At 33.8% G+C, this 25,523-nt stretch overlaps 2 protein-coding genes across 2 annotated transcripts; both read left to right on the top strand.

Annotated features, from left to right (window-relative positions):
* The first annotated feature begins 683 nt into the window (after positions 1–683).
* On the top strand, positions 684–6,850 carry LOC127073163 (galactokinase). Its single transcript, XM_051014284.1, has 13 exons — positions 684–1,155; positions 1,303–1,481; positions 1,922–1,968; positions 2,140–2,234; positions 2,366–2,448; positions 3,386–3,454; positions 4,338–4,523; positions 4,955–5,089; positions 5,563–5,697; positions 5,872–5,942; positions 6,123–6,200; positions 6,379–6,520; positions 6,613–6,850. The coding sequence occupies exons 1-13, from the start codon at positions 993–995 to the stop codon at positions 6,721–6,723; spliced, it is 1,494 nt and encodes a 497-aa protein (XP_050870241.1). The 5' UTR covers positions 684–992; the 3' UTR covers positions 6,724–6,850.
* A 15,686-nt stretch (positions 6,851–22,536) lies between these two features.
* Positions 22,537–24,419, top strand: LOC127073162 (uncharacterized). The gene is made up of 4 exons (XM_051014283.1): positions 22,537–22,831; positions 22,943–23,540; positions 23,778–23,934; positions 24,048–24,419. The coding sequence occupies exons 2-4, from the start codon at positions 23,030–23,032 to the stop codon at positions 24,085–24,087; spliced, it is 708 nt and encodes a 235-aa protein (XP_050870240.1). The 5' UTR covers positions 22,537–22,831; positions 22,943–23,029; the 3' UTR covers positions 24,088–24,419.
* The last annotated feature ends 1,104 nt before the right edge of the window (positions 24,420–25,523 follow it).

The raw sequence follows: 25,523 nt of genomic DNA, 5'->3' as shown, positions 1-25,523 counted from the left end.
TAACCTAATAGCTTGGTCTCCAATTCTCACCGCGACAATTGGTTTCACGTAATAGATTAATATATAAAAAATCCAGAGTATCATGTAATAAATGATGCAATAACATAAATGGTTAAGGATTGTTAATTTTATATAGAGTGCACGCGTTTAATTCTCACCAACGGTATAAATTTAATTTAATTTAATTTATCATTCAACAACTAAGGATTGTTTGACTGATGATTGTTTGACATGTGATACAAATAATTAATTAATAAATATTATTTAATTTTTTAATTATTAATTATATTAAATAATTTTTTAATTAATTTTTTATTTTAAAAATATGACGGACCACACAAATGTATACAATGTTATGCAATGTCATGTCATAAAATGAAGTCCAATAAATAAAATTTAAGGGGACTAAAAAAATCCTAAAAAATGTTGAATAATGAATCAAAACGTGAAATTTTTTAAAATGGATTAAAATTTTTTTAAAAAAATTAAAAAATTAAAAGTGGATTTAAACATTCTTTTTATTGATTTTATGATTAAATTGAATTATTGGTTGATTTTTTAAATAATATTTCTAAATAAATTAATGGAGAAAATAGAAGATGCACTAAATTAATGCTTCGTTATATTGTTACTTTAAAACGATTTGATGATTTGCATTGATTGTATATGTCCATTAAAGTCATGTAGAATTTAGTATTTATTTTTGTCGTACAAACTGGAGCTGAAAAAGAGGAATAGCCAAAAATTAAATTCACGTGAGCATTGTCACTGCCACGTAACTCATCTTCACCGTTTACATTCAAATCAGCACCAAAATATTTTCTGTCATTAACAAATCCTAATAATATCCATTTTTAGTCCTGCAATTTATGCCAAAGTTATCACAAATTCCGAAAATTATTCAGATAAATTAAAAAACCGTTTCACATACACTTCCAAAAACAGAGATTTGGAAAATCGATTCGTGAAATTGTGAATACAGAGAAACAACAATGGCGAAGCACGATGAACTTCCGATCCCGATTTACGATAACCTAGAGCCCGTCTACGGCGGAGATTCATCGCTCGAAGAAGCTCAGCTTCGTTTCGATACTCTCAAATCCAAATTCATCGAAATCTTCGGCGACGCTCCCCAACTCTTCGCTCGCTCACCTGGTTCGGATTTTCTAATTAAATTTTCATTACCTGCATTGGTTGAACTTGGATGATTGATTTTTCATTAGAGATTGAAAATTATTCGATTGATTTGTGACTTTTTTTTTTATAATTGATTAATTATTGGTTAATGATTTTGGTGTGTAGGGAGAGTGAATTTGATTGGGGAACATATTGATTATGAAGGATATTCGGTTTTGCCTATGGCGATTCGTCAAGATACAATTATCGCTATTAGGAAAAATGAATCCGAAAAGGTTCTTAGAATCGCCAACGTCAATGATCAGAAGTATTCCATTTGTACTTATCCTGCTGATCCTCTTCAGGTCCATTCTCATATGAATATCCTCTTTCTCTATGTATTTTCAAAGAGTTCCGTAACACCGACAACTTTTAAAAAATATATCTCTGTCCGAATATGAAAGACACATGATTATATTTAATTTATTTTTTAAAAAATTATTATCGTGTCGATGTGTTGATGTTGTGTTTCGGGTCTTTGCTTTATATTTAAAGAGTATGTTTTATTTTTATCTAGTTTGAGCATGTTTTTAGTCCATAGAATTTTATTCAATTTTAATCCTTATTTTTAGTCCCTGCATTTAGTCCATGTAAAACCAAAATTAGGCTAAAGTTGAACAAACTTATTATAGGGACTAAACAAAAAAAATATTTAACTCTAATAAATGTTTCTAAAATTGTTTTAAGGATGTATTTTGGTGTTATTTATGATTCGAATTGTCAAATGATATTGTGTTTTGAGCAGGAATTGGACTTGAAGGATCACAAATGGGGCCATTATTTTATATGCGGGTGAGTTAATTTCGTAGTGTTATGTGATTTTTTTTACTATTTATAGAGTGAAATGCAATATGATATGCTATATATGAATGAAGCAGAAGAACAATCAAGTCAGTCAGTCTATGAGGTATATATATGTAGCATTTTTTTGGATTCAGTATTAAATGATAGTGATTTCTGTAGGTACAAAGGTTTCTATGACTATGCAAAATTGAAAGGAGTGGATGTTGGCGAACCGGTTGGACTTGATGTTGTTGTTGATGGGACTGTCCCAACAGGTGTGTTGCTTTGTTTTCAATTAATTTTTTCTATCTCGGGTTTTCAAATTTACATAGTTAAAGATGATGGGCTCGTGACTTTTGTTTTTTGTTGGGGTTAGAATAAGAAAATCATATTTATTTTTTTCCAGGTTCGGGACTATCAAGCTCTGCGGCATTTGTTTGCTCTTCCACGATTGCTATTATGGCTGCTTTTGATGTGAACTTCCCAAAGGTATGTGATAGGTCTCTAATTGTTAGTTAAGTTGCTACTTATTAGGTTAACTGTTACTTATTAGTTAAGTTGCTACTTATTAGGTAAACTGTTACTTATTAGTTAAGTAGTTAGTTAGTTAGTTAATGAGTAGTTAGTAGTTTGTTGAGAGGTAGTTAGGTCACATAAGATATGCTGCCTATAAATAGATAAGCGGTTTAGAAAGGGGATCTTATCTTGTAATTTGAGAGGAATAGTGCCTTATGGCATTAGGAGGTAGGCAGGCCCTTGAAGTGCTGCCATTATTGTAATCAAAAGCGATTCTTCCTCATTTTCAGTATAATATGCCAGTTGGTTCTACAAGTATGCGTTTTGGGCTGTAATACTGATATTTTGTGCTTTGAGGGGGCAAATTCAGTTCAGCTCTCGCAGAAGTTGAACTGTTGCATGGAAAAGTTATTAAGAAGTTAAATTCGTTTAGATGTAGAATAATTCGTTTTATAACAAGTTATTAAGAATTTCTATAAGCAACGTTACTGTCATTATTCTGGTGACAGAAAAAAAAGTTAAATTCGTTTAGATGTAGAATAATTTAACAGTTTATCAACAATTTTATATAAGTTCACAACTGATATTATAGTGCATAACTGGAATTTCATGTGTGCACCAGCCCTTTCAAGATCTGAGCTGGTTCCCATTTCAAACTATTAATAACTGTCATATTGATGTTTTGTAAATCTTTATGCCTCCATGATTTATTTATAATAATGGTTTTTAGTTTTGTTCTATTTACGTAAGTTCTCTAGTGTTATTGAATAACTTTTGTTTTTAGAAATCAGATATCACTACGAGGCTTTTATTGAAAAGCTTGTCTTTGTTTTTGAAAATAGTTTTTGTTGTTTATTTAGTAGTTACTCTTATTTAGTTTCTAACATAGATTATCATATATTGTTGACAGAAAGAAATTGCACAAGTTACATGTGATTGTGAACGGCATATTGGGACGCAATCTGGTGGGATGGATCAGGTTGTGCACATCTTTCAGTACAGATATTTTATATTAATTTTAACGTGAAAGTCTCTGAGTTTCCAATTTGTATCATATCTTCTTCCAAATCACCTTTCTTTAGAAGCATTGCCACTTCTTGATGACTGACACTGATTGGTTAATGATGTTTGTAACCAAAACTCAAATTAGTGTCTCGGGCGACCTATCTGTACACGGGTTTCTTGTATTTCATCATTGAGTATGAAACTAGTTAACAATATTTTACCATCTCTTATTTGGTTTCACTTTATATTTCTATAAAATATGAATTTTGAAACACAAGCTCTACATTACTGTGTTTCAGATGAGTGGTTTTCCGGGTTAGAAGTGATTCAGATTGTTTTATTAATTTACATAGTTTATATGACTTTGGCCTCAAGTTTAGAATGATTAGTAGTCTTCTGAATTAGGGAGCAGCTAGAAAAATAATTATTTGAACTTATAGCATAAACACTAGTGTAAGTGTTTGGAAAAGTTTATGAAGAGCTTTTGATATGCCCATCAGCTGATTTTAGCAATTTCCATACATTGCTCTTGCTCGGTATAACCATAGAAAAACAGCTTATCGAGAACTTATTTAAAAGTTCCTGTCATTCCCTCTTCGTTGGTATAGAGTAGAAAAAAGTACAAACACACTTGTTGAATAAGCACTTAATTGAGTTATTTACACTAACACCGTCATAGATCATTGGTGCATCACACTACTTCCAACTAGATCCTATGATAAATATATTCTGAATATTCTTGTTACATGAAATAGCAGACTTTATTTAATATGCATAAATGCCATCTTTTATTGTTCTTGGGTCTTTCTGACATTTTTCATGGTCTTACATTTTTTCTTCCTTATTTTACCCGACAGGCAATCTCTGTCATGGCCAAGACTGGGTTTGCAGAACTGATTGATTTCAACCCAATTCGTGCAACAGATGTACAACTGCCTTCTGGCGGGACATTTGTGATAGCACATTCTTTGGCGGAGTCTCAGAAGGCTGTTACTGCTGCCACAAATTATAATAACAGGGTTGTTGAATGTCGTTTAGCTGCTGTAAGTACATTTTAAGCTAATTATGATCATGATTAGCTGTTGTACATGTACTTACTTTTTAGCCTGTCAGTACAAATATTATTTTCTTTCCTTGGCACAAAGGAAGAACAATGACTGAAACCCATGTCTTGTTAGTTATCAAAACCATTCACCACTTGTCCACATCAAGTTATTTTGACTGGCCCATTATATTTTATTAATTCAAAATGATTCATATCGTCAGATGACTCAAATCTAATAAGACATTTCTTTACTTATTTCTGTGTTGAACAAAACCAAAATTTGTTCATTTCAGATAGTTTTGGTCATCTCATGTTGTAGTTGATCATTGTTTACATGTGCATGTGCACAAACATCGAAAGCTAGTTTGTTTATCCTTTTGTATTAGTTTATATTTAATAACACACAAGTACTATTATGAAATTTCCCAGATTGTGCTTGGCATAAAGCTAGGAATGAAGCCAACTGAGGCAATATCAAAAGTGACAACACTGTCCGATGTTGAAGGGTTATGTGTATCATTTGCTGGTACTAAAAACTCATCTGATCCTGTACTTGCTGTAAAGGTAACACAATACTCAACGCAATAAAATTATATGGTAACACAATACAAATATGTGGTTAATGCAGTTCAGTTGATGGTTAATAAATACAAGAATGTGTTGCAGCTCGTTAACCATACTGAACACAATAAATTATGATATTAACATCATTAGTTCCAATTTTCAAGTGTATACTTAGACACAAGTTGTGATTAATGAATATCATAGATATTTGACTATCCTGAAAATTATGTATTTTAAAACATAATTTGGATGATTAGAAAGCATATGTGTATACATGGAAATTGTTGTCAATGATGTTCAAAATCGTAGTTAATTGTGTTCGGTTCATGGTTCATGAATTACAACACCTTATATTCATTAACAATCAACTAATCTACGTTAACTACATATTTGAACTGTGCTAACCATCTAATTTGATGTCAAATTTTTGTCCCAATAACATAACTCTTATAAATATGTTCTTTCTGGTACAGGAATATTTGAAAGAAGAACCATATACAGCTGAAGAAATTGAAAATATTACTGGTGAAAACCTGACTTCATTTTTGAATATTAATGCATCTTACTTGGAAGTCATAAAAGCTGCAAAGCAATACAAGTTACATCAGGTTTGTTGTTGCATCCCCATTACACAAGATTTCATGTGTGATGTTCCACAGTTGGGAAAAATCTAAAAAAAATTGTAGTTTTTTACTTTCACCATTGGCAACATAACATACCTTACAATTGGTTTTAACAACTAAAGTATATGCGTTATTATTTAATTTGACACATGTTTCTAGAGAGCTGCTCACGTGTACTCAGAAGCCAAGAGGGTATATGCTTTCAAGGATGTTGTATCATCAAATCTAAGGTATGTCTATAATGTAAATTGGAAGAGGAAGTGTCTCGAGTTTCTTCTAAAAGAGTCTTACACATAACGGGGATGAAAGAGCTAACTGATATTTTCACTCTAATCTCATTAGTTTGCATAATTTGTGATTCTTTTGTAATTGAGTTATGCTTTTTGCATTTAACAACCCAATATTTTCAGTGATGAGGAGAAACTAAACAAACTTGGCGAGCTTATGAACGAGAGTCATTATAGCTGCAGTAATTTATATGAATGCAGGTATCGACATATAATATTATTTTTTTTTTTCATTGGAAATATTTGTGCTTTGTCAATTATTAAATTCTCTATATAAAAGGATGCATAAAATAAGCCATGGTTTGTCAATTGTCATGTGAACTTTTCCAACCTTTCAGCAAACAAAGTTAATATCTTGTTTTTATAATTATCAAATCAGCTGTCCGGAGTTGGAAGAACTTACAAAGATTTCGCGTGACAATGGTGCTTTTGGGGCAAGGCTTACCGGAGCTGGATGGGGTGGTTGTGCTGTTGCTTTGGTGAAAGAGAACATAGTCCCACAATTCATCCTTAATTTGAAGGTTTGTGATCATATACTGATGTACTTAACAACCTTAAACACTGGAAATCTGTAATTATCATGTTGTTATTGATTGATTCCATATCATTGCAGGAATACTACTACCAATCTAGAATAGACAAGGGCGTCATTAAGAAGAATGATCTTGGTCTTTATGTATTTGCTTCCAAGCCATCAAGTGGTTCTGCTATCTTCAAGTTTTAAAATATTTCCTACATCCACTTCCTTGTTGATATTTATGTTCTTTTAACGATCTTAACCTATAACGTTGCATCAAACACAATTTCTGGTGGATTAATAAGATAACGTACCCACCCTAATTTCTAGTTAAGTTGTTTTTTCTTATGTTTGTGAATGCAACCAAAATAAATAATGGCATTACAGTCATATTTTTAATTAGGACTAAGATGAGCGTTAAAAACATCTCCACCCAATTACTCTCTTTCTAGACCATTTAACTTGTTCCACACTTATATCGGGTGTCTTATATCCGGCCTCTTCATAATTTTAAAATTCCAAAAATATCTTTTTATTATTTCCTAATCAAAATTTATTTTTCTTTCAAAATTTTCATTCTTAATAATTGCGATAGTACGTTTGAAGTTTCCGGTACGAATTTCTAAAAATTCACGCATTTATATTGGAAATTTGAAAGTTAATGGTAAAATATACTGGAAATCTTAAAAAAAATACGGTGTTTCCATGGAAAATCTTAAACTCATACTAGAGATTGTAAAAAATTTAGGGGGAGAAAATTATGTAAATTTAAAATGTTTCGGTAATTTTGTATAAGAAAACAGTAAATTTTCAAAATTTTTGATATAGATTGAAATTTTTCCAGTAATTTTTTTTTTTTGGAATTCATCCAAATATAATGGTAAAATTGCTTTAAATAGAGGATGTCAAGTATAAGTGGACGGTGGCAAGTTAAATGCTCATCTTTTTAGTAATATGTACTTCCTCCGTCCCTCTTTGTGAGTGCAAGAGAATAGTTATAAATGTTGAATTGTAATTTTTTGTGTCGAAACAGGTTGTTTGACAAAACAAGGAAGTGTCGAACCAACTAGTGTGTTGAGTTGTGTTAGTGTGTCGAAGTGTCGAAGCATGTTGTTTCACACAGGATTTCGACTTAGGCCTATTTTAATAGTGTTACCTATTTTGGACTTCTATAGTTTTGAGCTTTTATAGCTTTGGGTTTTGTCTTAAGGTCCAAGTTAACCTAAATCTATAAATAGAGGGAGTAACCCTTATTCTTGCAATGAAGTGAATAGAGTATTCATAACATTGTATTCATAGTATTTTGCAGTTGCAAAGTGAATAAGAAGTTTTTCACAGTTTGTGGGCAGAGAGAAATTCTGCAGAGTTTAATTCTTCTTCTCCTTCATCGTTCTTTACTTTCTTTCTTTCTCCACTGTTCTTTTCTTTTATTTTCATTGTGTGGGCGATAACAATCTTGTTCATTAAGATTTATTAAAATTCTCCATAGGTTGTGGTGGATTTCCAACATCTGATATCAAGAGTTCCAGTTTAAATGATTTGTGGAGAAAATCACCATGGCAACGAATCATCTAAACGAGCATTTTCCAGCAAATCTTTTGATTCTCAAGAACAACAATTATTAGAATTGGTGCAAGCAGATAAAGATTGTGTTCTATTATCAAGATCTTTGGGATCTTGTGAAGGAAGGAGTAGCAACGCTTGCAGAAGACGCGACAAATCAAGAAAAGATTGCACATAGAGAATTGAAGAATAAAGATTATAAAGCTCTCTTTATGAGCCATCAATATGTTGATGCAAATAACTTTGAAAAGGTTAGTGACGCAGAGTCAACGAAAGAAACATGGGAAATTATGGAGAAATCGTTTGGAGGTGCAAAGAAGGTGAAAAAGGTGAGGTTACAAACTCACAAAAGGACGTATGAATTGCTTCAGATGGAAGACAATGAAAGCATAACTGATTTCTTCACCAAGGTTACGAAACTGGTGAATCAAATGAAGGTATATGGAGAAGTGTTGACATCAAGATCTGTTGTTGGGAGGATCTTGAGATTGTTGGCTCCAAAGTTTGATCATGTGGTAATAGCCATAAAAGAGTCGAAAAATTTGTCAAAACTGACAAAGGAAGAGCTTCAAGGGACGCTTGAATCTCATGAACAACGAATGGCTGAAAGAGCTGCAGAAATGTCGAAGAGTGATATAGCTTTGCAGGCACAAGAAAGAAAAGACAAAGGAAGTTGGAATGGCAACAAAAGCAGAGGAGGCTACAACAATTCGACTGGTCGAAATCAGCAAGAAGGAAATTGGTTGAATCAGAGAAAACCCTGGAACCAAGGCAACCAAAGAGGTGGTGTTGCAGGTAGAGGAAGAGGTGGTGGTCAAAAGCCAGACAAGAGTCACATTCTGTGTTACAACTGTCAGAAGTATGGTCACTATTCTAGTGATTGTCCAGAAAAGCATAAGAATCAAGAAACTTATGCAAACCTAGCGAAACATGAAGAAGAAGAGACGTTGCTGATGGTTACAACAAGAGATGAAGAGAGATTCAAGGATCACTGGTACTTGGACTCAGGATGCTCATCACACATGTTTGGAAGGAAAGATTGGTTTGTCAACATAAAGCCCTCAATAAAGAACATGGTGGAATTTTCAAGTGACAATACTCTAGCAGCTGAAGATGTTGGTGATGTTCTGATTATGAGGAAAGATGGAAAAAGGTCAGTAATTTCAAATGTGTTGTACATACCAGGCATGAAGAGCAATTTGCTCAGCATAGGGCAGTTAGTCGAAAAGAACTATAAGGTGTCGATCGAAGACAAGGTGATGAGAGTTCTCGACTCAAATGGAAGGTTGATCTTGAAGGCTCCAATGTCTCAGAATAGAACCTTCAAAATTGAGCTTAATGTGATGGAGCATAAGTGCCTTGCAACAACGGCCAACATAGATGAATGAATATGGCATTATAGACTTTTCCATCTCAATTTCAAAGACACCAGAGATCTGAAGAGAAGAAATATGGTTTAAGGATTACCAGAAATCGACATTCCAAACGAAGTGTGTGAATAATGTGTGCAGGCGAAGCAACATAAGAACAACTTCAGTAAGGATGCAGGAAGCAGGTCGGAGGCAATTCTTGAAGTCATATACTCTGATGTATGTGATCCTCTCTAGGTGGATTGGATTGGAGGTAGCAAATACTTTATTACATTCATAGATGATTTCAGTTAAAAATTATGGTCTTACCTGATCAAGAAGAAAAGTGAAGTGATCGAGGTATTTGCCAAGTTTAAATCTATGATCGAAAGATCAAGATTTTGAAGACTGGTGGTGGTGGAGAATATGTGTCGAAAGACTTCGACGTATTATGTGTGAAAGAAGGTGTGCATGAGATGGTTCCATCCTACACTCCATAGCAGAATGGAGTCGCAGAAAGGAAGAATAGAACCATCATAAATATGGTTAGAAGTATGTTGAAAGGCAAGCATTTATCCAAAGAATTATGGGGAGAAGCTGTATCGACTGCGACATATATCCTGAACAGATGTCTAACGAAGAAGCTAGAAGGAATCACGCCAGAAGAATGTTAGTCTAGTGTTAAGCCTAGCTTGAGTCATCTGAAGGTGTTTGGATCTATAGCACATAGACATGTGCCAGATCAGTTGAGAAGAAAACTTGATGACAAGTCGAATCAGATGATCCTGATAGGATATCATTTGACTGAAGGATACAAGTTGTTCGACCTAGTGAATAAGCAAGTGGTGATCAGCAGGGACGTGATCATATATGAGATTAAGGAGTGGGATTGGACTGAGAATATGATAAGAAGGATTTAGTGAGAATATTTTGTGATGAATCAGCTAGTGAAGTCGAAAGAGAAGTTCGATAGGAAGAAGTCAGAGGTAAAGCAGGCCCAAGACCTCAAAGAACAAGACACATGCCTGCAAGGTTGCAAGAATGTGTGACTACATCAGATGACGTGGTCAATGAAGAAGGTGAGCTGGTACACTATGCTTTCTACGCAGATGTCGAACCAATAAATGCAGCTGAGGCATTGAAAGATTCGAAGTGGATAAAAGCAATGGATGAAGAGTTGAAGTCAATCGAATTCAATAACACTTGGTCACTTGTCAAATTTCCCCAAGAAAAGAAGGAAATCGATGTGAAGTGGGTACACAAGGTGAAGTTGAATCCCAAAGGAGAAGTGACTTGACACAAGGCGAGACTTGTGGCGAAAGGATTTATTCAGAAAGAAGGAATCGACTTCGACGAAGTTTTTGCACCTGTTGCTAGGATCAAAACAATCAGGTTGGTTGTTGGTCTAGCAAACATGAGCAACTGGAAGATGTTCCAGATGGATGTGAAATGTGCATTCCTGAATGGCCCCTTAAAAGAAGAAGTTTATGTTGCACAACCAACTGGGTTTGTGAAACAAGACGAAGAAAAAAAGGTGTATAGGCTGCATAAAGCCTTGTACGGACTTAAACAAGCTCCAAGATCTTGAAACAAGAAGATATATGGTTTTCTAAGGAGGAAGGAATTTGTGAAGTGCAAATATGAACATGGAGTATATGTAAGAAGTAGCAAGAGTGAATTTCTTATACTATGTATCTATATCGATGACTTGTTGATAACAGGTAGCTGTAAGAAGGAGATCGAAGACTTCAAAGGTGATCTCAACAAGGAATTCAAAATGTAAGATTTGAATGACATTTCATATTTCTTTGGCATCGAATTCTACAAGAGTGGTAGAGGTTTGATGATGCACCAAAGAAGGTATACAGACGAAATACTCAAGAGATTTGAGATGCAAGATTGCAACCCAACTTCGACTCTAACTGAGCCCATATTACAATTGTCGAAAGATTCAGATGAAGATGATGTCGACCCAACCTAATATATAAGACTTATTGGGTCACTTTGATACCTTTTCATACAAGGCCTGAATTAGCATACAGTGTAGGTATCGCGAGTAGGTCCATGCAGAAGTCAAAGGTATCACATCTAGCAGCGACGAAGAGGATACTAAGGTAACTGAAAGGAACTCTCGACTATGGCATTCTGTTTCCTGTAGCTGATGAAGTAAAAGAATGCAAATTAGTGGGATACACCGACTCAGGTTGGTGTAGTGATGCCGATGATCAAAAATCCATAACTGGCTATGTGTTTATGCTAGATGGTGCACCAGTTGCTTGGAGTTCGAGAAACGAATCAGTAGTGGCATTATCATCATGTGAAGCATAATACATAGTTATTTCTATTTGTGCATGTCAAGCTACGTGGATGGTGAATCTGGTCAAAGAGATAACAACAAAGAGTCATGGAGAAATTACCATGAAGATCGACAACATGTCAGCTATCAATCTAACGAAGAATCTGATAGCACGTGGTCGAAGCAAACACATCGAAATGAGGTTCCATTATCTTCGAGAGCAGATAGCAGATAGGAAGATGAATGTGGAACACTGCAAAACTGAGAATCAGATTGCAGATATGATGACGAAGGGAGTGCAGGCCGGAGTGTTCAGAAGACTAAGAGCTATGATGAATGTAGATAACTTAGACACAATGAATTAGGTGGTGTGTTGAATTATAATTCCTTATGTCGAAGCAGGTTGCTCGATAGAACAAGGAAGTGTCGAACCGCCTAGTGTATTGAGTTATGTTAGTGTGTCGAAGTGTCGAAGCATGTTGCTTCACACATGATTTCGACTTAGGCTTATTTTAGTAGTGTAGCTATTTTTGGGCTTCTATAGTTTTGGACTTTTATAGTTTTGAAGTTTGACTTGGGGTCCAAGTTAACCTAAATCTATAAATAGAGGGAGTAACCCTTATTCTTGTAATGAAGTGAATAGAGCATTCACAACATTGTATTCACAGTATTTTGCAGTTGCAAAGGGAATAAGAAGATTTCCACAGTTTGTGGGCAGAGAGAAAGTCTGCAGTATTTAATTCTTCTTCTCCTTCATCATTCTTTACTTTCTTTCTCCATTGTTCTTTTCTTTTATTGTCATTGTGTGGATGATAACAATCTTGTTCATCAAGATTGATTGAAATTCTCCATAGGTTGTGGTGGATTTCCAACAATAAAAAGGCTTTGTGAGTGCAAAAGAAAGGGATTTCTTATCACACCTTAAGTCTGTAAGGAAATTTGAAAATGCGTCTCAGATTTCAGAAGTGCATTTTTGAATGCATCTTTTTCACACCAAAATACGTCTTAGGTGAGTCTCACCTCATATTTTCTTCAAAATTTAGTTCGGAGATGCATCTTCGGATTAATCATATATGCACCTCATACATTCTTAACTGAGATACATTCATTTTGACATAAATTGATTCAGAGATGTATTTATGTATTCACTCTAAACAGAATACAAAGATGTGACGATGTATTATAACTATACAATCATATTAAATTTTATATAAATCTGGAATTCATATTGAAGGCAAAGTAAAATATAAATGATAATAAAGTTTCTAATATGAATACTATATACTACTACTGGGTATGTCGGACCCATAATCCTCTGTTCCTACGCTGCCTCATGTACTGCAGTGCCGTTTGTGCTTCCTCCATGATGGCATATAGAATGTCCCTTGCCTCATAGCCTTTTAGAAATACTTTTTTTTCTATACTTGTATGTGCAATATCCATAATACGTTGACATTTAAGTAACACATCAAGAACATGATATGTCATATCCTACTCTTCCTCTAGTATTTGCTTATGACCTGACCTAGGTGGATCTCCTAGAGCATCTAGTGTCATATAAGGATGTGACACCTTGAAAAACCATTGGATGTAGTCATATGCAACACTCTAGTCGTTAGGAGTTTAGGTACTTCGTGCCTCACCCGATATCAGATGATTAAGGAAATTATCATACATGACATCAATATCTCTATGTGCCATAGTGGGAGGAACAAAATCAGAGGGGTCTCTGAGAATAAATTGCATGTTATCGAACTACTGCATGACATGCTCAGATTGATGTGTATACATCAAATGTGACTTGCAAGCCAACCATCCAGAGTAGAAGGCTACATCGTCTAAAGGACGCGTCTCGCGGTGATCTACGTACATCTTGAAGTGTATATCCTTTGCTACCAAACGGAGAAGATACACTCTAAATGGCTCAGTCGCTTGATTCCCTCTAAGCGAGACGAATGCAGAAGCACGTGGCATGTCCTAAATGTAGGTCAAAATACATGACCAGCCGAATATGTGTGAGAAGTGTTGGAGGATCCAAGTCCGAAAATGACACATACTCCCTTACGCGAGCTTCAGTCTTCTAGTCTGCTTCCACGTCTCTTCGAAATTGTTTCAAACCGTCTTTTAAATCTCCTAACTACTTCTGCCAAAAGTTTCCTCTGTCGAACCTTTGAGCACAACGTTGAAATGATTTATCCACTTGTACTTATCATGTGAATTTATCTCATTTATATTTCAATCAAATATGTCAAATCACCATAAACCTTTTTTAGACTCTGAACATATTTTGAAGAGAGAGGGATCATAATATTGTGGATTTGTTCTTGATATTCTTCCAAACCATGCTTGGAGGTTTCTAGGTTATCTAAATCTTGAACTCAAAAATATACTAAGTCCCAAAACATTTGACAAGCAAGTCGAACTCACCCCTTCAATTGAAGTTATCAAAATGTCAAAACTATAACTAGGTTATTTTATACTTAGCAATTTCATACCTTTATATCACACCTTTATTGTCAAAATACTAAACCAAAATTCCTAGACTAACAACTTCACTACTGAGTCAGTTTTTAACTAAAAATACACAGGTGTAACTGGTTAATAAATTATGTCAATCGGTTGCACTTTACTACTGTAAATTTGTGTGACAAATTAAAGAGGTGTAACCGATTGCAATGTTATGCCAATCGATTACATGCACGCGAATTAGTTTTTTCTCTTAGCACACCACCTTAATTCACGTGCTCTAAGTCTTTCACGTTTATGTTCTTCTTCAATCTCTTAAACACTTCAATTGCGATTCCTTTGATCAGCAAATCAGCCACTTGGTATTCACACTACGCCAAAAACTGGAATAGACAGCGCCCCTTAGAGGGCGCTTTATTACAAAAGCGCACTCTAAAGTGAAAAGAAAAAATAAGGAGCATACTACTGGAATAGACAGCGCACTTTAGAGGGCGCTTTTGTAACAAAGCGCACTCTAAAGTGAAGCGAAAAAATAATGAGGAAATGGAGGGACACCAATAGAGGACGCTTTATTGAAAGCGCCCTCTAAAGGTAACCTTAGAGGGCGCTTTTAAAAAAGCGCTCTCTATATCCATGCATATTTCCAGTTTAGAAGGCGCTTATTGAAAGCCTTAGAGAGCGCTTTTAGAAGCGCCCTCTTAGGCCCCCTTTAGAGGGCGCTTTTGTAACAAAGCGCCCTCTAAAGTGAAGCCAAAAAAAAAATAATGAGGAAATGGATGGACACCAATAGAGGGCGCTTTAATGAAAGCGCCCTCTAAGGTTACCCTTAAAGGGCGCTTTTAAAAAAGCGCTCTCTAAGTCCATGTACATTTCCAGTTTAGAAGGCGCTTTTGGAAAGCCTTAGAGAGCGCTTTCAGAAGCGCCCTCTTAGGCCCCCTTTAGAGGGCGCTTTTTTTACAAAAGCGCCCTCTAAGGTCCCCTTTAGTAAACATTAAAATTATAACATATACTGCATGTCTCTTTATTTTCCCTCTCTACAAGCTATTTCGTTTACGTAACTGAGTTTTCTCTCTACTGCGATTACTCTCTACTGCGATTACTCACCGTCGTTCTCCCTCCCTCACCGTCGTCGTCGCCGTCGCCTTTTTCTGCTTCTACGTTCACGTTCACTGAGTTATCTGCGTCCACCGTCACTGTTCACTTTCTTCTCCATCGTTACCGTCACCTTGAAGGTATTTCTCTTCTCCATCGTTACCGTTCACTTTCTTCATGTGTTTGATTAGGGCATTTTCTAAACTTAGTTTTACATTTTGTGCATTATGTTGATTAATGTTGTTTAGGGAAAACTGAGTTTTTTATTTCTGATTGAAAACTGATATCATTTGAAGTGTTTTTGAGCTTGTGCTTGGAAGTTTGATGATTATGGATGCAAGTTTGTTCATGTTCCAAACACCATAAGTTTGCATTGGTCTTTTGTATGCAGTAGGTGTGTGTGAGTTTGTATTCAATAATGATAAAAAAAAAGAGTTTAGATTGTTGTAACATGAGAGAAATGGAAGGTATATGAATGTGTTTTTTGTGTAGCTTCACGAATATGGTCATTGTCTTACTTGGGTCTTATTGAATCATTTCTATATTATAGATAAAATGGCTAACCAAGACGATACCCATGACGTGAATGGATCACGTAACAATGTTGAAAAAGAAATCAAACGAGGATTGACTGTTATGAAGTCAATCATTCGTGCAAGAGACAAGGGTGTAAAATTTGAAGTACATTGGAGTGCTGAAGACCAACTAATTGAGCCTAACGGTTCAATGTTGGCAAGTTACATTGGTTTCCTTGTTCGACAACATATTCCGATTACATGTGATAATTGGAGAAGTCCGGAATTGAAGGTTGGCAAAGAAAAAATATGGTCCGAGATACAGGTACTTACCATATATTGTTATATGTTTTTTTTGTTGACTATTTGTTGACCATATATTGTTATAATATTACTTATAATAACACACTCCATGTGTATGTTTTTTAGAGATCCTTTCACATCGATGAAAGCCGGCAAAAATATTGTATTCAATTGGCCGGAAAAAGACTCCGAGGATTTCGATCCTTTTTGTCCAACAAATTTCTCAAGGATGAGGAAGGAAAATTTGTTGAAGCAGAACGGCCAATGAAGTATGCCGAGATTATTTCAGCCGATGAATGGGATAACTTTGTCGCCAAACGAAGAAACGAAAAATTCCATGTAATGTCTATTAATTATGGTATTATACAATTGTTAAGTTACTTGGTTCTAATATGCCTTAAACTTTTTTATCCAGGAAGTAAGCGACAAAAATCGGAAAAGGGCATCAAAACCCGCGTATCCGTACAAAAAAGGGCGTACGGGATATGCACGGTTACAACAAAGAATTGTGAGTATATTCAAATGCTATGAGCTTATACATTGTCACAATATGTTATAATTGATGGTCTTATAATCTAATTCAATGTGTAGCTAGCCGAGGAGAAAAGTGATGCAACATCTCTTCCGGAGCACGTATTATGGAAGGCTGCTCGGGTTGGGAAGGATGGGACTGTCGTTGAAGCGGTCCAAAATGTTTATGACGAATGTGTAAGTATATGTAACATTATTTCTTTAATTATATCAAAAATTTTGTTAGACATATAATTAATTTTTAATCTCCTCTAATAATATTTCAGGAGACTTTATCCCAAACCTTACCTTCAACCGAGGTCCAGGATTGCAGGAGTGTACTTAGTCGAGTACTAAATGTTCCTGAGTATTCCGGTCGTGTGAGGGGTAAGGGTTTTGGTGTGACTCCGTCGTCATTTTATAAAAAACCAAAAACAAAAAATCCTACCAACAAAGAGGTGATGGAGACCTTGGCGGAGTTAAGGGCACAAGTACTCCAACTGCAAAACGAGAATGCAAGGTATAGAGAGGAAAGGTGCGCTTCCGAGGCAAAAGATACTAGTGACCGAGCTAGTATCAATTGTCAACCGAAATTTCCCGAGGTAATTATATATGTTATTATGAAATTAAAATAGCACTTTTTTACTTGACACATATACACGTTAACAATAACATTTATTATTGGTTTAGGGCATTTCACCTTGTCAGCTGTATCTATCGTCACCAACTTATCGCATAGTTGGCAAGGGAAAAGTGCACAATACTTCGGGTGAATTACTTCACCATAATCCCCTCCCGGTGGGATATATGAAAGTTTCGGTTGACCTTGTATTAGATACGGACGCCCTTCTACCATTACCTGACGTTGTTTCAGAGACAACGTTGATGCGAGATGCAGTCGGATCCTTTGTTGGTTGGCCGTCAGATCTAATTTTCCCAGATGCCGAGGTATATATGTTCTAAATGATTATGAATATTTAGTATTCACATTTCAATTCAGCTACAATTATGATATTTAATCAATCCTTATTACATGGTAATGTTAGACTCCTACAAGACCCACACATAAAGCTGGTAAAGGGATTTCAAGACGCATCGAGTCGGTTGCATCTCAAAAAGAGGTACAAATATATATACCCATTTAATTATATATGCAACGATTCTGTTGCATCACAAAAAGTCATGATTTATTTTATATGAATTTTTAGGTTCCCGGTCGAAAGTTGAAAAGCGCTGGTAAGGATATTCCAACGACGTCCGGGACAAAATCTCAAATTATGATGCGTCTTGAGAAAATGGTGGAAGAGTCCGATATTATGCACGGGGCCATTCGTAGTATAGATTTTGATGAAGGTGTTTTCGGAATTGCTCATTTCGAAATAATTGCAAAGGAGGACATGCAACAACTTTTTGAACACGACGAATTGGGCATCGCTGTCATTCATACATACATATGGTACTCCGATCAATCTATAATTTACTTAGTTGAACAATTTATTTACACATTTCAATGAGTAGTCTAATGTTTATTATGTTTCTATTTAAGGTATATGTATGTAACATTGATGCGGGGAACTGAATTGTGTAACCGTTTCAATTTTATTGCTGCTTCCCGTATCAACGCAACGTTAATAACGAAAAATCCAACATCCGTAAAGAATGATCTAGTCGATAGATTCATGGCGGCCGACGATAATACTACACCCAGTTTGTATTTTTTACCGTTTAATTCTGGCAACGGGTTAGATTTTCTTTCTAATAATTTCATTCTAATCTATGTATATCTTTTACGTAGAAAACTTTCATTCATCTAAATTTTTGTTTTATTTTACAGTGGTCACTGGGTGTTGGTTGCTATGGATCTTTCGAGACTCATAGTGTATTATCTGGATTCGTTATCGGGTGATTGGAGTAAATATCCGAGTATGAAGAAGACGGTTGACGCGTAAGTGAAATTTCCCTAAATATTCATGTGTATTTGTATATTTAATTATGTCTGTCAGATTGATCTCAATATACGTTTTTATTTTGTTAGGGCAATACTAAAATTTAGATCGAAAAAGAATTATCGTAATAGGAAGGACATTACCTGGGTCAGAGTTGAGGTATATATTAAGTATCTTATTTTTGCTTAATTATAATAGTGTTTATTTTTTGCTTATAATAGTGTTTGTAAGAAATTAACTATATATATATTGTTTGTTTTTCTGTGTAGTGTCCTCAGCAAAATAATTCGGTCGATTGCGGATTTTTTGTATTGAGATTTATGAGAGATATCATTGCGTTGAATCGTATAGACATCCCAAAAATGGTATGGAATAATAACTTAGGGTTTAATATTATCGGATATTTCATCTAATTTGTTACTAAATCTTGAATATGTTTTATTCTCTTAATTGTAGTACTTTGACGAATACAAATCTTACTCAAGAGCTCATTTGGATGAAATGAAGGATGAATTGTGTCAATTCATTATTGATCAAAGAATCATATAGCTAGGTTGTATATTGTTGTACATATATGTATGAAATGTTGTTGTTGTATGTTGTTGTTGTATATATGTTGTATATTGTTGTTGTACTAGTTTTACTAAATCATGAATATGTTGTTGTATATTGTTGATCAAAGAATCATATATTAATGTTGTATATATGGAGGATTAATGTTGTATATAAATGGATTCATGTTGTATATATCAATGGATTAATGGTGTATAACATTGGATTAAAGGATGAAATCAATATGAATTTTACACTTTTGCAGCATACGAACAGGTTCCCAATTAAATACCCACTGCTTTTCAAACAATTTTTTTTAAAATAACTAACACTTTAGAGGGCGCTTTCTGCAGGAAGCGCCCTCTAAACACTTTACATTGACAACTTTAGAGGGCGCTTTGTCCAGAAAGCGCTCTCTAAGGTGGCTTTACATTGACAACTTTAGAGGGCGCTTTATCCTGAAAGCGCCCTCTAAGGTGGCTCTCTAAGGTGGCTTTACATGACAACTTTAGAGGGCGCTTTATCTGAAAGCGCACTAGAATGTGGCCCTTAAAGGGCCACTTTAGACAACGCTTTCTCCAGGAAAACAAAGCGCTGTCTTTACCTATGCCAGCGCCACTTTAGAGGGCGCTTAAAAGCGCTATTATAGGCCAAAATAAGCGCCCTCTTTTCCCTTACTTGACGTAGTGTCACTTATACAATACCCCAATTTTAACCTTCATTCACTAACAAGTTCTCTCAAGTAGTAAACCCTCATCTCAATATGCTTGTTTCTCCAATGTGCAATTGAGTTTTTAACAAGATTTATAGTGTAAATGTTAATAATAATGAATGTTAAATCGTCACGCTCTTCGCTGCTCATCTCCTTTAACAAATTCATCAACTACATGGCTTGACACGCACACAACGAAACTGAAAATGTACTCAGATTTACCGACTTGATGTCAAATTACGGGTGTTCATGGGTGCGGGTTGACCCACGAACCCACTGACCCAAACTGAACTAACCCATAAATTATCTGAACCCATTCATTTACGCGTATACCCAACTCAACCCATTACAACCCGTATAGTTTTGGTTCAGGTATCAGATTTGAGTTTTGCAACCCGCGGACCCGTTGACCAAATCCATTGATGTGACTTTAGTAATTTATTTCTATTTTTATAATGATTTGAAATAAAAAATATAAAATGAATATCTCACTAATAATCATAATTTTTCCAAAAAAAAATTATTCTCTATAAATGATACTACTATACTAATGAGTTTACGTAATTCTAAGATTAAATGTCGTTTCTTATTTTCTTTTGTATCATTTATAACTTATATTTTTATTTGTTGAGTTTTATACTATTATCGAGTGTTATGTCGTGCTAATGAATTTTATTATATATTATATGATGTGTTTCATCGAATTTGAGTGTTATAAATGAATATGATTGTATTGAGTTGTGTAATATTTTTTTAAACCGAAAAAAATATATAAAAAATATTTTTTTTATTTGAAACTCACGAACTCAACCCATAGATGAACGAGTCGGTTCAAATCAGTTTTGACAATGAAATTATGGGTTGAACGACAACCCATTAAAATTTGAGCGGATTGGATAACGGATTAGATCAAATCCGATTCAATCCAATCTGGATACATCCGTATGTCAAATATTAAAATTATTCACCAATTTTCTGATTTTAAGTTTTAAATTTTTTATTTACTTTGTCGTAATCTCTTCTTAGGCATGCATTTAAGACTAAAATAAATTATAAATTTTTTGTATTAAATTTGTTTTATAGTATACAAAAATTTAAAATTGATTTATTAAAAAATAAAATATATTAAAGACTTAAAAGTAAGATTTTATGTCACGTGCGTAAACCCATTTCTTTTGTTGTTTCTTATAATTATTGCAACTACTGACACAAACAAATGCACTTTAAAACAGAAGTGTCGGTGAAGAAGTACTATTCACTTTTTTTTTTGCAAGAAGTATTTGTAGTTTAAAATCTAGTGGTGTCTAAAGTAGCACTAGTACTTAAAAAAAACTTAGCATTAGCATTTATTAAAAGTAGATAAAGAAAAGAAATGGACACTTTTCAACAAAGGAAATTTAAACTATATAGCACTAGCACCTGTATAAAAAAAGTAGCACGAGTATATAGTTAAGAAAAATGTAAATAACAAACTATTTAGAGTTTAATAAAGATGTACTGTCATGAAAATATATTATTTTATCATATCTATAAATAATTTAAAAAATTCAATTTGATTTGATAAGATACATAATTATCATTAATTAATTGTATAAAAGAAATTATACACTACAAGTCTTCCATATTTAATTTATTAATCTTTTCTAGCGATTTTTTCCCCCTAGTTAATCATTTAAAAAGGAAACCTAGTCAAGAAAATTAATAATACAAATATAATAAAAAAAGAAATAAAAAAATCTATGCTATTATAAAATAATTTTACACGAATAATTAATATGTATTTCATCTAAGATATTTATGGTATAATTATGAGCTATTTTAACGCTAAAAATTATTCGAATTGTAATAGAAGAAAAATATATGGTTTAGTTGACTTTTAAATATAAAATCAAATCAAATCAAACTAAATTAATCTGGTTTGAATTGATTCAGTTGATTTGATTTTGTACAAGATATTTATTGAGCCATATATGTATATAGAGGACAACATCACTTTATATTTATTCATTCATACATTATCAAATATCAACGAAACTCATTATATTTTGACATAAATTTCTCATTTAATATAAAAACAAATTATAAAAATGTGAAATAAAAAATATAAAACAATAGCATAAAACAATATCAAAAACATTATATTACAACTAAATTCATTTCTTGCATTCCATGTGGTCCCTTAGACATTTAAATTACTGACTCAACATTCATATTTTGTCTAATATTACAAAGAGATCAAAGAAGAAGATGTGAGATGTACTATCAAAAAAGAATATGAGAAGAATACGCGATTATGTTACGAGAGATTTGAGAAATGTTTATAATCCTAAAGCTAAAGCATAATAGATTTGAATTTGAGTTAGATTTAAATTATAATATAATACATTTTGATTTGATTAAATTCAGATTGTGAATTATAAACCACAAATAAAATTGAACCGCATAATTTTGTTAATATATAGAGTCAATTCAGATTTGAACACCCTTAATTTCACATAATCTCCTAAAAAATTTAAATTCAATTATATAATATAACATAATAATAGTCTTTTTATTGGACACGGTGTAGTATATTGCAATCCTAAAATAAAAAATAAACGCGTAGATGCATAATTGAAAACAGTATTAATGCTGAAAACAAAGACACATGCCAAAATTTCAAAAAGATACAGAAAAAATTATTAAATAACGAACATAAGAAAAGAAAAGTAAAATACAGCGTTGCCAACTGTCGGTGGACTGTCAACCCTCTCTTCTCTTCTGTTCCGCTCTTTCCTTCCTTCCTACTGTTTTCTCTCTCTAACTATATCTATATATTTATCTATATCTATATATATATATACTCCATTTTTGAAGACATCACATGTTAGTGTATCTCAGAGAGAGAGAGAGAGAGATTTGAATGCAACAGGTGAAATTGCAGTGAGGCAGTTTCCCGGTAAAGGTAATATCCGTCTCTTATGCTCTTTGTCCCCTCATCGGATCTTGAGTTCCTTCTTTTTACCTCAAAGGTATTTTCACTTTTTCTCACGATAAAACCTTCTCTCATTTCTCTTCCTTTTTCATTCATCGTGTGAATAAAAATTGATTGTATTTGAATGATGTGTTTTGTTTTATTGCAGGGTGATTCCATTCGTAAACCTAATTTTGTAGTGTAGGTTGCTTTCAATTTCTTTTTGTTTTATTAGGATTAGTTTTTAGGGTTTGGAATGGAGGATATAAATGTGAAAGAGGAGTGTGGTGGTGAAGTTGATATTGAAAGTGGATTGGTAATAATTGAAGATGATTCTGGTAATACTAAACAAGGAAGAACATTGTTTGAAAAAATTTATACTGATTTTGTTGGAGATTCTGTAAAAGGAGAGTCGAATATGAGTGGAGTTTCCGTGGATATGGTGAAGGTGACAACAGATAAGTTGTTGCCGGGGAAAGAGTCTGTGAAAAGTGTAGAGAGTTGTTTAGTTAAGGAGAAAAGGAAAAAGTCTGGTAACAAAAAGGCGGCGAAACCTCCGCGAGCTCCACGAGCGCCGTCGTTGGATGCTGCTGACCAGAAGTTAATTAGGGAGATCACTCAACTTGCCATGTTGAAGCGTGCGAGGGTAGAGCGGATGAAGGCGTTGAAGAAGATGAAAGCGGCTAAGTCGTTGTCGCCGACTCCCGGTAGTGGCGTGTTTTCGTTGGTTTTGACTGTTCTCTTCTGTATTGTGATCTTACTTCAAGGTAATATTTGTAGTTAAAGTAGTACTTATGTATTTTTTGACTGTAACATGATGGGGATTTTGGTTTGAGCTGACAATTGACAAATGATATAATGATAATACTGTTTCTAGTGGTTGATTTGGATATTGTTTTGCCGCCTATGGTTGGTTGTGGCTATTGCGAAGAAATCGAATCAGATGATTCTATCTCTCGATCTTTTCGACCTTGGTGTTCATTTTTAAAGCGTTCTCTTTGCAGGCATGTCGTCGTCATCTGGAAAGAGTTCGGTAGCAAGTTTCCAGGGGTCTCCTGTATCTGCCGGAGGAGCCGAGGCCGGTCTTATCGCAGTTCAACTTCAACACCACTTGAATCCATCTTCAATTGAACATCGTGCACCTTCTTTAGAGTCTCACAAGTAAGTAGAGATTCACGCCTTTCATTGAACCTCCTTTGGCAGCATGTTTTAAGAAAAAAACAAAGCCTTGATGTGGTAACCTGATTCTAATATCCTTTTATGGTATCTTGCAGAATTGTACATGGTTCATATTTGCCTAGAAAGCTGAGATGAGATGAAGATTAGTACAGATTTCCTGACAAAAGTGAAGATGGTTTTATGGCCTTGTCCTCGCGTGTATTTCTAGATAGAACATTATGACAGAAGTTGTTCCGTGTAGCCGACCCCTGAGATAAGGCTTCTTGTCCCCCCAAAGTGTATAGATATTACTCAATGATGGGGTGAAGTTATATTACCTTCTTTGATTCCTTGAAGTTTAGGCTTGTAGAAAATTTTGCTTTTGAAGCTTTATATGACTCTGTAATTTGCAACCACCTAATTATTTTGTATCAATGTCTTTCTATCATTTACAATTATGGAGGAAAAGGTGAAAGCCTTTTATGTAATGTTGTTACCTGTTTCTTTCTTTGTTAATTTTTCTTTATATCTCCTCTTCTAAGACTCGTGAAACTCTGTTAATGTTTAATTTGACAACTGTTGGAAAACATGATAAGATTCATCATGTTTATATTTTTACGCTCAACTTCAAAAATTAGTTTTTCAAAGAGGACTATTGAAAAAATTTAAAAGACCATACTGCTTTTGGGAGAAAGGAGTCCATGGTTTTTTGTGTGAGCTCCTGCATACTAATATTTAGGTTTTGTTTGAAAGTTAGAAGGAAAAACCTCCACATTGTATGGAGACTTTTTTTATAATTAAACTTTTACAATTTGATGAAAATGCAAATATAATTTGAGAATGACTTGGGAGTTATTTTTACAAAGGCATAATTAATTACCGAGTATTTTAATTAATTTTTTTTACAAGTTATTATCAAATAGGATAATGATATAACTTCATAAATGATAATGAAAGTGAAGTTAAATAATTAATTTATATTAAAAATTAAATTAAAAGTTAAGATATTAAAACATTTATTAAGCATTAGAAAAATTTCAAATCTATTAGGATGTGTTGATTTGAGGGATAAAAGTTATATTTCTAGAAATAGAGGGGGATCAAATAAAAATATTCTAAAGAAATAAAAATAACAAGTTTTGAAATAAATGATACCAAGAATCTATTTGATCCACTTTTCAATATTAATTTCTACCAGCAAAATTCGTCTAGGAGGGGACAATTATATAAAATTCAAAATTTGTTAAAGTTAAAACATGAATAAATAGAATTTTATAAAAAAAGTTTATAATAAAATTATAATTAAATAAATTATTTATTTATTTTGTCATGGTTAAAGTGCGATTTATTCACCGTCTTTAAAAAAAAACTTGAAAATGACCCTACTTATGAAAGGAGGGTGTGAACAATCTAGGAGGTTGTGAACAATCTATTGAATGAAAGTTCTTTTAAGGTTGAAAATCTCATATGTTTGTTTTCAAGTTTTATTAAATATCCAAGTGCTTTTTACTCCTAAGAATATATTTTCCTTATAAAATTTTATTTTTTATTTTCATAGAAAAGAGTAAGAATCTTAAACTCCAAATTATTTT

Source organism: Lathyrus oleraceus, chromosome 4 (assembly GCF_024323335.1).
Source record: "Lathyrus oleraceus cultivar Zhongwan6 chromosome 4, CAAS_Psat_ZW6_1.0, whole genome shotgun sequence".
Classification (NCBI taxonomy): domain Eukaryota; kingdom Viridiplantae; phylum Streptophyta; class Magnoliopsida; order Fabales; family Fabaceae; genus Lathyrus; species Lathyrus oleraceus.
The sequence above is the reverse complement of the archived record's forward strand: the minus strand, read 5'-3'. Positions and strand labels throughout refer to the sequence as shown.